Source organism: Heterodontus francisci, chromosome 7, assembly GCF_036365525.1.
Source record: "Heterodontus francisci isolate sHetFra1 chromosome 7, sHetFra1.hap1, whole genome shotgun sequence".
Lineage (NCBI taxonomy): Eukaryota > Metazoa > Chordata > Chondrichthyes > Heterodontiformes > Heterodontidae > Heterodontus > Heterodontus francisci.
The window spans coordinates 26,779,266-26,792,410 of NC_090377.1; the positions used below are offsets into that span (position 1 = coordinate 26,779,266).

The 13,145-nt window shown below is 44.3% G+C and overlaps 1 protein-coding gene across 1 annotated transcript in view; it reads left to right on the forward strand.

Moving 5' to 3' along the window:
* Window positions 1–13,145, forward strand: part of neb (nebulin) — a 361,674-nt gene that overhangs the window by 229,158 nt on the left and 119,371 nt on the right. Inside the window, exons 95-99 of the mRNA XM_068036260.1 lie at window positions 1,659–1,856; window positions 2,595–2,699; window positions 7,499–7,603; window positions 10,343–10,447; window positions 12,893–13,000. Coding sequence (XP_067892361.1) covers window positions 1,659–1,856; window positions 2,595–2,699; window positions 7,499–7,603; window positions 10,343–10,447; window positions 12,893–13,000 — 621 coding nt within the window. The remainder of the gene's footprint in view (window positions 1–1,658; window positions 1,857–2,594; window positions 2,700–7,498; window positions 7,604–10,342; window positions 10,448–12,892; window positions 13,001–13,145) is intronic.

Sequence of the window (13,145 nt, forward strand, 5' to 3'; positions counted from 1 at the left end):
TGGTCGAGGTTTGGAACACTTTCCCACAAACAGCAGTTGAAGCTAAAACAGTTATTAATTTCAAATCTGAGATAGATTTTTGTTAAGCAAAGATATTAAGGGATATGGGCCAAAGGCAGGTATATGGAGTTAGGCCGCGGATCAGTCATGATCTCATTTAATGGTGGGACAGGCTCGAGGGGCTGAATGGCCTACTCCTGTTCCTATCTTCCTATGTTCCTATGTCCTATGTTCCTATAAGTGTTAGCCTATTTATTTTAAACTGGTTATTGCCACTGTTAAAATAATCGTCAAAGTAATGTCACTAAAAGATAATTAGCTTTAATATAATGTTTTATATTGTATGGAACACTTTCATGGCTTATGTTTAGAAGCTTCTTAGTAGAGGTAGAATGTTGTAGTGCGACAGCAAACCAACACTAAATACAATACCGCACAGTGGAGTAATTCAGGCTCCATTCCCACGTCTTGCTGAGTTTCCAATTTCAGTTATAGTGGTGCAGGGAGGCACTGAGCAGGGTACGCCCGCTGACCCATGGGGAAGGGGGTGTGGAGAGCACAGACAAGTTCAGATGGGAAGTTTTCATTAGGCACCCCCGCCCTTGTGTTCATTGTAGCTGCCAACCAACCGCAGTCTGACAGTAAGTTCCCAAGCCATCCCTCTTGGCCATGTGATGTATATGGTCTGGGTTGACTAGTTAGGATAATATGTAGAGCAGCATATCACACTGTGCAGATATTCTGATATCCAAGACTGCACGTCTTCTCCAGTATGATTTTATAATATCAGCTGCATGCATAGAGTCGAGATTGTCAAGCTAAATGAGCAGATTGGAAGTTGATAGTTGGAAGACTGCATGTTCAAATAACACAGTATTCATGTCAGGAAAACTTTTCACCTGCCAATGATTTTGATACATTTTTTCTAAATCCTAACATGACTGCTGGCTGCTGTTGGAGCCTAACATGTAGGTCCATTTGTAAAGCACAGTCACAAGGGGATAAATTACTGAGCAATGAAATGCACAGGTGGTGACTGTATTCTGCACAGTCTTTACATTGAGCTGATGTTTGATATCTCTCAATGGGTTAAGACTGTCGGCCGAGAAGTCGCGCCGGATTAGTAATGATGTACAAGATGACATGAAGAACAATATATGATCCCACCCAATGGCTCGGCAAGTTTATCCAATGATTTACCGATCTATACCAACCAAGAAAGTCCCAATTCATGCTGAGCTGGCTGATCTCAATCAGTTTACAGTCAGAGCAATACAGCTAGACCCAGTATCTCTGGATTATAGTTGGAGCCATAGAGTTAGTTTCAGTAACTTTGAGTTAAAGTAGGGGCATTACAGTTAGTATCAGTCACTCTGGTTAAGAGGGGAAATTCAGCCAGGGTTCTTGCTTCTGATTGTAATTTAGCAATCTCTGCTGAAGTATATGTAAGTAGACATTGGGTGAGAATAGAATTGGGCTTGGTTGTAACACCCTCTATGATCAACACTTGCCCAATACTCTTTGTCAGTGACCACTTGGGTGTTCACAGAACTGAAGAAAGGCCAGCACCCATGTTTGTATCACAGGAAGGGTATTAGTGATTATATTTGTTATTTAACATGCCCTATACAATACATTATTATTGTTTCCTTTCTTAGATGGACTACAGGAGGCATTATGAAGATACTAAGTACATGGTTCACATCCCCTATGACATGATTAGCAACATTGTGGCAAAGAAATGCCAGCATATCCTCAGTGACATTGAATACCGCACCTACCTTCATCATTGGACCTGCCTACCTGATGAGCATGATGTAATTCATGCTAAGAAAGCTCAAGAGATCTTAAGTGATGTATGTATTGATTTAATATATTCATGGGTTTTAACCACGAATGATGGGGCACTAAGGAAAGACATGACTTACACTATGTGCTGAAGCCTATGACAGTGTCATTAACATTGAAGATATTCACCTTGGGCCAGCGGGAATCCCTTAAAGCAATTTAAATGAACATTGAAAGCCAAACAAAACTATATCCTTCTATAGAAGGGGAGCAAATTAGTCACCGTGATGCCCATTTATTATATTTGGTGTTGAATAATATGGGTTAGAGAGTTGGGAGGAACAGTTTCACATCTCTCAACCATGGTGGAATTTAGACATTACTTGTGGGTGGGACCATGTTTTTCCATGGAACCATCTGATGTTGTCAGCTTGGGTGTCTTGCCCCAGCTGCTTTTCTTAGCAGCACTATTTAATGTTGGGACATCCAATTAAAATTGAACAGTTTAAAGGTATTAACAATCCATATACTTCATACTCAAAATGACAATGCCCATGATACTGCTATGTTGCTACCATTGATCTTGTCTCTGAGTAACATAGAATGCCTGCTACAATTTGATCTTGGTGCTAGTGGCATGGAAATTTTCAGAGGAATTCTCCTTGAAAATTCTCTTTTTAGAACAGACAATGTCAGACCGTGCAGTACTGCTCTGGGACTGTTATAATCACTGGTATTTGAACAATTAAAAAGAGCTAATAGAAGGAGACTTCAAACTTTGCTAACTTTATTTTTCCATGTTACAGTTTGTGTACAAGGATGACCTGAACTGGCTGAAGGGCATGGGCTGCTTTGTCTGGGACACTCCAGAAATACTACGAGCCAAGCAGTCCTATAAACTACAGAGTGAAGTAAGGCATATTTAGCTGCGGAGAAATTATTCTTTCAAGTTTGTTAAAGTGAATGCCAGAATACGGGTAAATCTGTGGCAGCATAAATCAATAAAAGCAAAATACTGCAGATGCTGAAAATCTGAAATAAAAACAAGAAATGCTGGAACCACTCAGCAGGTCTGGCAGCATCTGTGGAAAAAGAAGCAGAGTTAATGTTTCGGGTCAGTGACCCTTCTTCGGAACTGACAAATATTAAAAATGTCACAGGCTATAAGCAACTGAGGTGGGGGTGGGGCAAGAGATAACAAAGGAGAAGGTGTAGATTGGACAAGGCCACGTAGCTGACCAAAACGTCATGGAGCAAAGGCAAACAATATGTTAATGGTGTGTTGAAAGACAAAGCATTAGTACAGAAAAGGTGTTAACGGACTGAATATTGAACAGCAGCAAGTGCAAACATGAAAAAAAAAGTGGGTAAGCAAACTGAACAAACTAAGATGAAATGAAATAAATGCAAAAAAAAGGTTGTAAAAAATGTAAAAAAGAAAAAACAACTAAAAATGAAAGTAAAATGGGGGGCTGTCATGCTCTGAAATTATTGAACTCAATGTTCAGTCCGGCAGGCTGTAGTATGCCTAATCGGTAGATGAGATGCTGTTCCTCAAGCTTGCATTGATGTTCACTGAAACACTGCAGCAATCCCAGGACAGAGATGTGAGCATGAGAGCAGGGGGGAGTGTTGAAATGGCAAGCAACCGGAAGCTCAGGGTCCTGTTTGCGGACCGAGCAGAGGTGTTCCGCAAAGCAGTCACCCAGTCTGCGCTTGGTCTCTCCAATGTAGAGGAGACCACATTGTGAGCAGTGAATACAGTATACTACATTGAAAGAAGTACAAGTAAATTGCTGCTTCACCTGAAAGGAGTGTTTGGGGCCTGGGATAGTGAGGAGAGAGGAGGTAAATGGGCAGGTATTCCACCTACTGCGATTGAAGGGGAAGAGGTGGTGGGGGTAATGGAAGAGTGGACCAGGGTGTTGCGGAGGGAACGATCGCTTCGGAATGCTGACAGGGGAAGGGAGAGGAAGATGCGTTTGGTAGTGGCATCACGCTGGAGGTGGCGGAAATGGCGGAGGATGATCCTTTGGATATGGAGGCTGATGGGGTGGAAAGTGAGGACAAGGGGAACCCTGTCATGGTTCTGGGAGGGAGGGGAAGGGTTGAGGGCAGAGGTACGGGAAATGGGCCGGACACGGTTGAGGGCCCTGTCAACAACAGTGGGGGGGAATCCTCGGTTGAGGAAAAAGGAGGTCATACCAGAAGCACCGTCATGGAAGGTAGCATCATCAGAGCAGATGCGTCAAAGACGGAGAAACTGGGAGAATGGAATGGAGTCATTACATGAGGTAGGGTGTGAAAAAGTGTAGTCGAGGTAGCTGTGGGAGTTGGTGGGCTTATAATGGATATTAGTAGACAACCTATCCCCAGAGATGGAGACAGAGAAGTCGAGGAAGGGAAGGGAAGTGTCAGAGATGGACCATGTAAAGATGAGAGAAGGGTAGAAATTGGAAGCAAAGTTGATAAAGTTTTCCAGTTCGGGGTGGGAGCAGGAAACGGCACCGATACAGTCATCACTGTATCGGGAAAAGAGTTGGGGGAGGGGGCCTGAGTAGGACTGGAACAAAGAATGCTCGACATATCCCACAAAAAGACAGGCATAACTAGGACCCATGCGGGTACCCATAGCGACACCTTTTACTTGAAGGAAGTGCGTGGAGTTGAAGGAGAAGTTGTTCAATGTGAGAACAAGTTCAGCCAGGTGAAGGGGGGTGGTGGTGGATGGGGACTGGTTGGGCCTCTGTTCCAGGAAGAAGCGGAGAGCCCTCAAACCATCCTGGTGGGGGATGGATGTGTAGAGCGATTGGACGTCCATAGTGAAGAGGAGGTGGTTGGGACCAGGAAACTGGAAATTGTCAAAATGATGTAGGGCGTCAGAAGAGTCACGGATGCAGGTGGGAAGAGACTGGACCTGCGGAGAAAAGATAGAGTCAAGATAGGAAGAAATAAGTTCAGTGGGGCAGGAGCAGACTGACACAATGGGTCTGCCGGGACAGTCCCGTTTGTGGATTTTGGGAAGGAGGTAGAAGCGGGCTGTCCGGGGTTGCGGGAATATGAGGTTGGAAGCTGTAGAGGGAAGATCTCCAGAGGAGATGAGGTCAGTGACAGTTATTTGGACTGTGGCTTGATGTTCAGTGGTGGAGTCATGGTCCAGAGGGAGGTAGGAAGAAATGTCTGTGAGTTGGCGTTGAGTTTCTGCAAGGTAGAGGTCGGTACGCCATACAACAACAGCACCACCCTTGTCTGCAGGTTTGATGACCATGTCGGGGTTAGACCTGAGAGAACGGAGTGCCTTAAATTCAGAGGGGGACAGGTTAGAGTGAGTGAGGGGGGCAGAGAAATTGAGATGACCAATGTCTCGCCGACAGTTTTCAATGAAGAGATCAAGAGCGAGTAAGTGGCCAGGGGGAGGGGTCCAGGTAGAGGGAGAATGCTGGAGGCCCGTGAATGGGTCTGCTGGTCGGGAGGAGGACCCCTGGCAACATAAATCAAGTTCAGTTCATCAAGATTACATCAAAATAATTATGCATGCCAGTTTAGTCTGTGCTGTTAGTTTGTACGTTATTAAAGAACTTCAGTTAGGATGTCACAACATCCTCCTGCTCCTAAGTCCAATGCTCTTATGAGTAGGCCATTCAGCCCTTCGAGCCTGCTCCGCCATTCAATAAGATCATGGCTGATCTGGTTATGGTTTGAACTCCACTTTCCTGTCTGCCCTCCATAAGCCTTGACTCCCTTGTCTATCAACAATCTATCTAACTCAGCCTTGAATAAATTCAATGACCCAGCCTGTATTGCTTCTGGGGAAAAGCAAAATACAATAGATGCGGGACATCTGAAATAAAAACAGAAAATGCTTGAAATACTCAGCAGGTCAGGCAGCATCTGTGGAGAGAGAAGCAGAGTTAATGTTTCAGGTCTGTGGCCTTTCATCAGAACTGACCTGAAACGCTAACTCTGCTTCTTGCTCGACAGATGCTGTCTGACCTGCTGAGTATTTCCAGCACTTTCTGTTTTTATTCCACAGACTAATGACCCTTTGAGAAAAAAAATTCTCCTCATTTCCGTCTTAAAAGGGTGACCTTTTATTCTTAAACTGTGTCACCGAGTTCTAGTTTCCCCCGCAAGAGGAAACATCCTCACCGTATCCACTCTATGAAGCCCCTCAGGATCTTATATGTTTCAATAAGATTACCTCCCATTTTTCTAAACTCCAATGGGTATAGGCCCAACCTATTGACTTTATGAACCATGTTTCAGGATGTAAAGGAACCTCTTAGGATATACACTAGAACTTATTACATAGCAACCAGTAAAAGATCACATTAGTTCACATTGTAAAATAGTTGATTTTAGTTGCATACTTTGACTAGTGGATAAGAGTGGATTACTGAACAAAATGACAGCATCATTGAATGGTAGCAAATGCATTCTATGCCCAGTGTTTCATCAAATGCTGAGTTTGTAATCTCAGCCAAGGCTATCAAGAGAAAATGCTGAGCAGAACTAAAGGAAGAGAAATGGAAGGGAAATAAAACAGCAGGTCTTTGGAACTTCATACTGCTTGGTTACAGGACTGCGCAGGTAGGGGACTAGGAGCAGACTGTGTAATTCCCTGTAAGCAGCTATTATGGGCTGAATTTTGTTGAGGTCTTGGTGTCGGGATCTGTGGTGGGGGTGGGGCAGCTGGAAGATCGAATCGGCAATGGCCCGCCACGGAGTCTGCCACCAGGAGTGCCAGGCCCAATTTCCCAGTGGCGGTAAGACTCCGTGGTGGCTCCCCAACTGCTGGGTGACAGGATCTGACTTTACATATGTAAATTAAAATCATAAATAAATTTAAATAAAGTTCACACCAATCTTACCAGCTGCCCAGGATCTTCCATGCGACAGCCAGCACTCAAGTTCCTGTCCAGGGAAAGCTGGCACCACCGAGGTGGGGAAGGGGGAGTACTTAGGTTTTTCAGTGAGTGGGGTGGGGGGGGTGCAATACAGGGTCCAATCAGCATGTGTAGTGTAGGGGAGTGGGGGGGTGGGGAGGGGGTGACCTCTACACTTTGAACAATTGGAAAAGGTCAAATCTTCCAGGTAAGTGTTTTGGAGGGGTGGGGGTTGAGGGCAACTATCGTATGTAAGTCATATTGTTGGCGGGGAGGGAAGGAGCAATTATTTGGTGGTGTGTGAGGGGATATGGCTTTAAATATTTAAATTAAGTGACAGGTCTGGCTGCCCTTTAAAAAGGGCGCCAGCACCTGTGCAGAGGCAGTTGACGCCATTGCTGGCGTTGCAGAGCCAGCCCCCACCACGTAATTGGGGGAGGGGTGGGTGGGTGGCGGCCCGACCGAAGCACTATCTTGAACCGCCGCGCGCTAAATCATGACGCATGGCCCACACATGTGGGCCTCCAATTTCTTTGTCCACTGCCACTCCCAGTAGCGGGAGAATAAAATTCAGCCCTAACTGTGGTTTGGAGGAATGTAAAGTGTAAAGAACTTAAACATAGCATGAAGTTAACATGAAAAATATTTGTTGAAAGACATGTAAATTAAATATTCTATATTGTTTCAAATTAGTGATATTTTTCAATGCACAGCCACTGCTGCAATCCTCTTGACTAAATGGATTCCAAGATAATGCCTGAAATGATCTATTTTGTTGCCTGAAAATCAGTATATTTTACCTTTGGACATTTGATTTATTGCAGGTCAAATACAGAACTGGTGGAAAGAAGAATTTTGAGAACTACACTCTCGTCACAGATACACCAGTCTATGTGACAGCTGTCCAAAGTGGCCTTCAGTTAAGTGATGTAAGTACTTGACCGCTATCATTCCAACAACTCAGAATTGTTTTACTTTTATTGACAAAATCACAAATATCTGAGTATTCTTTCACTTTGTACTTTAGAATGTTTTTTCTGTGTCCTTCAAGATCATTTTTGTATCAGGGCTTAGAGGTTACTTCTGGTGATTGTTGGATAAACCTTAAAGCATTCCTAGGGTATTCCTCTTCCTGCTAATTTAGCACAGGTTAAAATTAAACCATTTAACTTACTCCAGTGATGGACAATTAAACAACTAACCAGAGGAGGAAGCTCCACCGACATCCCCATGCTCAATGATGGGGGATCCCATCACATCAATGCAAAAGACAAGGCTGAAGCATTTGCAACCATCTTCAGGCAGAAGTGGATGTTCCATCTCAGCCTCTTCCTGAGGTCCCCAGCATCACAGGTGCCAGTCCTCACCCAATTCAGTTCACTCCAAATGATATCAACAAACGACTGAGAGCACTGGATGCAGAAAAGGCTCTCAGCTCTGGCAACATCCCGGCTGTAGTACTGAAGACGTGCTCCAGAACTAGCCTCACCTCTAGCCAAGCTGTTCCAGTACAGCTATAATACTGGCATCTACCCGGCAATGTGGAAAATTGCTCAGGCATGGCCTGTCCACAAAAAGCAGGACAAATCCAATCTGGCCAATTACTGTCCCATCAGTCTATTCTCAATCATCAACAATGTGATGGAAGCTGCCGTCTACAGTGCTATCACTGATGCTCAGCTTGGGTTTCACCAGCGCCACTCGGCTCCAGACCTCATTACAGCCTTGGTGCAAACATAGATAATAGAGCTGAATTCCAGAGGTGTGGTGAGAGTAACTGTCCTTGACATCAAGGCAGCATTTGACCAAATGTGGCATCAAGGAGCCTGAGTAAAATTGAAATCAATGGGAATCCAGGTTGGAGTCTGCTGGTTGGAGTCATACTTAGCATAAAGGAAGATGATTCTGATTGTTGGGGGCCAATTATCCCAATTATCCCAGTTCCTCAGGGTAGTGTCCTAGGCCCAATCATCTTCAGCTGCTTCATCAATGACCTTCCCTCCTCATAAGGTCAGAAGTGGGAATGTTCGCTGATGATTGCAGTGTTCAGGACTATTCACAACTCCTCAGATACTGTATGCAACAAGACCTGGACAACATTCAAGCTTGGGCTGATAAGTGGCAAGTAACGTTCACACTACACAAATGTCAGGCAATGACCATCTCAAACAAGAGAGAATCTAACCATCTCCCCTTAACATTTGACGGCATTGCTGAATCCCTTACTATCAACATCCTGGGGTTACGATGGACCAGAAATTTAACTGGAGCAGCCACATAAATACTATAGCTACAAGAGCAAGTCAGAAGCTGGGAATTCTGTGGCGAGCAACTCACCTCCTGACTGCTCAAAGCCTGTCCACCATCTACAAGGCACAAGAGTGTAATGGAATACTCATCCATTTGCATGGATGAGTGCAGCTCCAACGTCACTCAAAAAGCTTGATGCTACTCAGGAGCAGTGCACTGATTGTCACCCCATTCACAACCTTAAACATCTGTTCCCTCCACCACTGATGCACTGTGGCAGCAATGTGTACCATCTACAAGATGCACTGCAGCAACTTACCAAGGCTCTTTCAACAACACTGTCTAAACACACTACCTCTATCACCTAGAAGGATAAGTACGACAGACCACCTGCAAGTTCCCCTCCAATCACACACCATCCTGACTTGGAACTATATCGCCACTCCTTCATTGTTGCTGGGTCAAAATCCTGGAAATCCTTTCCTAACGGTGCCGAGGGTGTACCTACACCCCATGGTCTGCAGCAGTTCAAGAAGGCAGCAGACCACCACCTTCTCAAGGGCAGTTAGGGATGGGTAACAAATGCCGGACTTGCCAGCGCCACTCACATCCCATGAAAGAATAATAAAAAAAAGAAATCCTTCAGCCTCAACATCAAGTCCTTTCAGTTACTCTACCCAAGTATTTTCAGGTGGAAATTGGTTCTCCACACTTGTTATTTGGGTGATAAAGTAGAGTGGGGGGACTAATTTTTGCATAAAATCTCTCATGTTAGATCTCCCCCAGGAGTGCATTGGTTGCCAAATTGGAAGCCAATGGTTTCCTAGTATGCAGGGTGCTTGCCTGACAGAGGCATTGGAATGGAACATAGAGGATTTATGGCACAGAAGGAGGCCATTCAGCCTATCATTCTGTGTCATCCAGAAAAGAGCTCTGCAGCCTAATCCCACTTTCCAGCTCTTGGTCCATAGCCTTGTAGGTTAGAGTAGTTCATATGCACATCCAAGTTTTTTTTAAATGAGATGAAGGTTTCTGACTCTACCACCCTTTCAGGCAGATGCCTTGCACATGCAAATTGGACTGCGAGCTGTTGTCTTAGGGCCCATTCCCAATATTGCATCAACTAGATGGAGCTTTCCTTGTGAATCAGTTGGTCCAGAATTATAGCAACCTAATCAGCAATCCTTAAACAACCACTGGAAGCCATTCAGGAAAAGGGGAAATGCACTTTTGCTTCTCTGGAGGCAGAAAGAGCAGGGACTCTGCCAGCCCAGCCCAGTCCAGTTTGCCTGTTGGATAGCAGTTTTCATCATTTTCTTAATAATTTTTATCTGGCAGATTTTTGTGGTTCAGCTCATAGTATGTCAAGTTATGCAACCTTCAACTAACCAAAAGACTGATTGTTCTTGTTCTTACAGGTTAAATACAAGGAGAACTATGAAAAAAGCAAGGATAAATACACAACCATTTTAGACACTGTGGATTACAACAGGCAAAAAGAACTTAAAAATATTTATAGCAGTGTAAGTTATTCTCATCAGTACGTTTAGGGAGTATGAAAGGGGCAATGGCATTACAGAGAAAACACACACATTTCATTGACTCCTACAATGGTGCAGTAAATAAATGTACTACATGGTGTTGCACATAGCGATACAGATTAGGTATTCATTGTTCAGATTGGTATCAAATGGAGGTCAGTGCCCATGAAACAGCAACCCAGCACGAATTGCCATCTCCAGGAGAGGTGTGGAATAAAGAAAAAGGGAAAATATGTGCTGAATATGTGAAGTGATTAGAACAATATGACAGTTGTGCTATTTATATCATTGTGAGACCACTCAAGTCTCACACGAAAAATTACTACTACAGTTTGAATAAAATCTCAGCTAAAAATCAGAAAACCTCACCACAAAATTTGCACTGCCAGTGTGTTACCTTTATCGAACCAAACTCGCCTCAGTCATAACATGGTATTGTGCTGGCTGAGTTTTCAGTCTTTCTTAGCTGCTCCAAGAACAGGAACTGCTCAGCAACTCCTCAATCAAGTGATTGTCCCTTGAAAATTTTTTATACAAAATCTGGTTAGTGCAAAATCCCTACATTATGACTGAATATTAAGACATAACTCTATACAAATGTGTCCAATGTCTTTTGTCCCTCATATGTGTTACTGTTGATGCTCCGAATGACCTGCTCAACTTGCATAATCTTGTAAGGTGTCAGTCATCCTGTCATTTGTAGCCACCAGACATCCCTCCCCCATGCCCCCTTCCCCCTTGTTGCCCTGCCCCCACTGATTGGGACAGTTTTCTGATGGTAATCAAAAACTTAAACTGGAAGAGTGGAGTAGGACAACTTGGACTCTCTGTTGTAATACAGGAAATGTGGTAGCCAGTACGCACTCAGCAAGCTTCCATAAACAGCAATGTGATAATGACCAAATAATCTGGGGGATTTTTTGTGATATTGATTCAGAGATAAATATTGGCCAGGCCACCAGGGACAACTCTCCTGCCCTTCTTCAAAACAGCACCATGGATCCTTTAAATCCACCTGAGCAGGGAGTTGGAGCCTTGGTTTAATGTCTCATGCAAAAGAGACAGCACCTCCAACAGTGCAGCACTCCCTCGGTACTGCACTGGAGTGTCAACCTTGATTATTGTGCTCAAGCTCTGGAGTGGGATTCAAACCCAGAACGTTGTGATTAAGATGCACGAGTGCTGCCAGCTAAGCTGACACCAACATGACAATCGCATGAATTATTTCAAGTATTTTTGAGAAAACTAGCTAAAGGGCCGAGGCCCACAGAACAGTTCACCACCAAAGTGGCAAGTAATAAAGTAGAAACAAAAGACACGTCAAGAAGGGTCCACCTCATATTACCGGCAGCAGGGGGACCTTGGAGTGGCCGCTTCCCCCACCCCTCCACCCCCCCGCCGCCTGGTGGGCCCCTTCATCTGCATATTCAAATGAACATAAATAAGATGCTAATAAACTTACCTGCAGGCAGCGGATGTCCCACATCAATTTTACGGCCTTCGCTCGGCTTCGGAACTATGCACTGAGATCCGAGGCGAGAACCTGGTGGGCGGGGGAGGAATAAAATTTTCAGGGCAGGAGGAGTGGAGGAGTGGGGCAAACATTTATTATTGGCTGTGGGGATGATGGGAAGGAGTTGAGGGTTAAAAGGAACAAATGTCGGGGTGGGGGAGAAAGTCCGTGATACTAATAAAATTTTATCATGGTGGTAGAGGGCAATTAATATATAATTTACCCATGGGTGGGGGGGGGGATATGTGATTGTCACCTGACATAACATTTTATTTTTAATTCCCACAGATCGGGACCTTTAAATTTTACAATGTAACTGAAGGCCTTGAAGCCCTTTTAAAAATGGCCCCGGCGCCTGTGCAGTGGCCGGACACTGTTGCCAGGGATGCAGCAGCCGCCCCTGCACGTCATTGGGGGCGGGCGCTCAGCCCCCACTATTTAAATGAGCCGCCGCACGAAATATCGCAGGGGCTCCTCGGTAGCCTTTCCGTGCCGGAAGGCCGCGGGATTGAAAGCACACTGACGAGGAAGGTCCTGGGGAAGAATTTGAGGAGAGGAATTAGAAGTGAAAGATTTCAACACTGTGAGGGAGCATGGAGGAGGCAGAATGTGTAGGATGGCAAATTTAGTGCAACACCCTGCCAGTTTATATTTGCAGCCTTATATAAAGCATCAACATCCTGCAACAATATGCAATAAATGTACCAGTACCACTCATTATTCTCGTAATTGCTGCTTTATCGAAGTGCCTAGCTGTCTATCAATAATCAATTTTGCTTAAATCATAGTCTTAGGTGTATTTGTAACTTTACTGCAAAATTAATGCAAGTTTTAACATTAGAATTGTTTTGTCATTAGATTTGAAATAATGCTTATTCCATTTCTACATAATCATCCATGCTTTGTTTTCCTAGAATGCTTACAAACTGGCCTGGGATACAGTGAAAGCATCAAGCTATACAATGCCAGGAGATGCCTTTTCAATAGCTTTGGCCAAGAATCAGAAATACATTCTTAGCCCAGTAAGTAGAGAATCGTGATCAAACCTGGTTAAGGCCAAGTGGCTGAGGGTATGTTCCTACCCACCTGGCACTGGCAAGAACAAGAAAGGATCATATTTCTATTTGTTTTTTTGTGAGGAGGTCAAGCTGTGTGTGCTCAATCTTT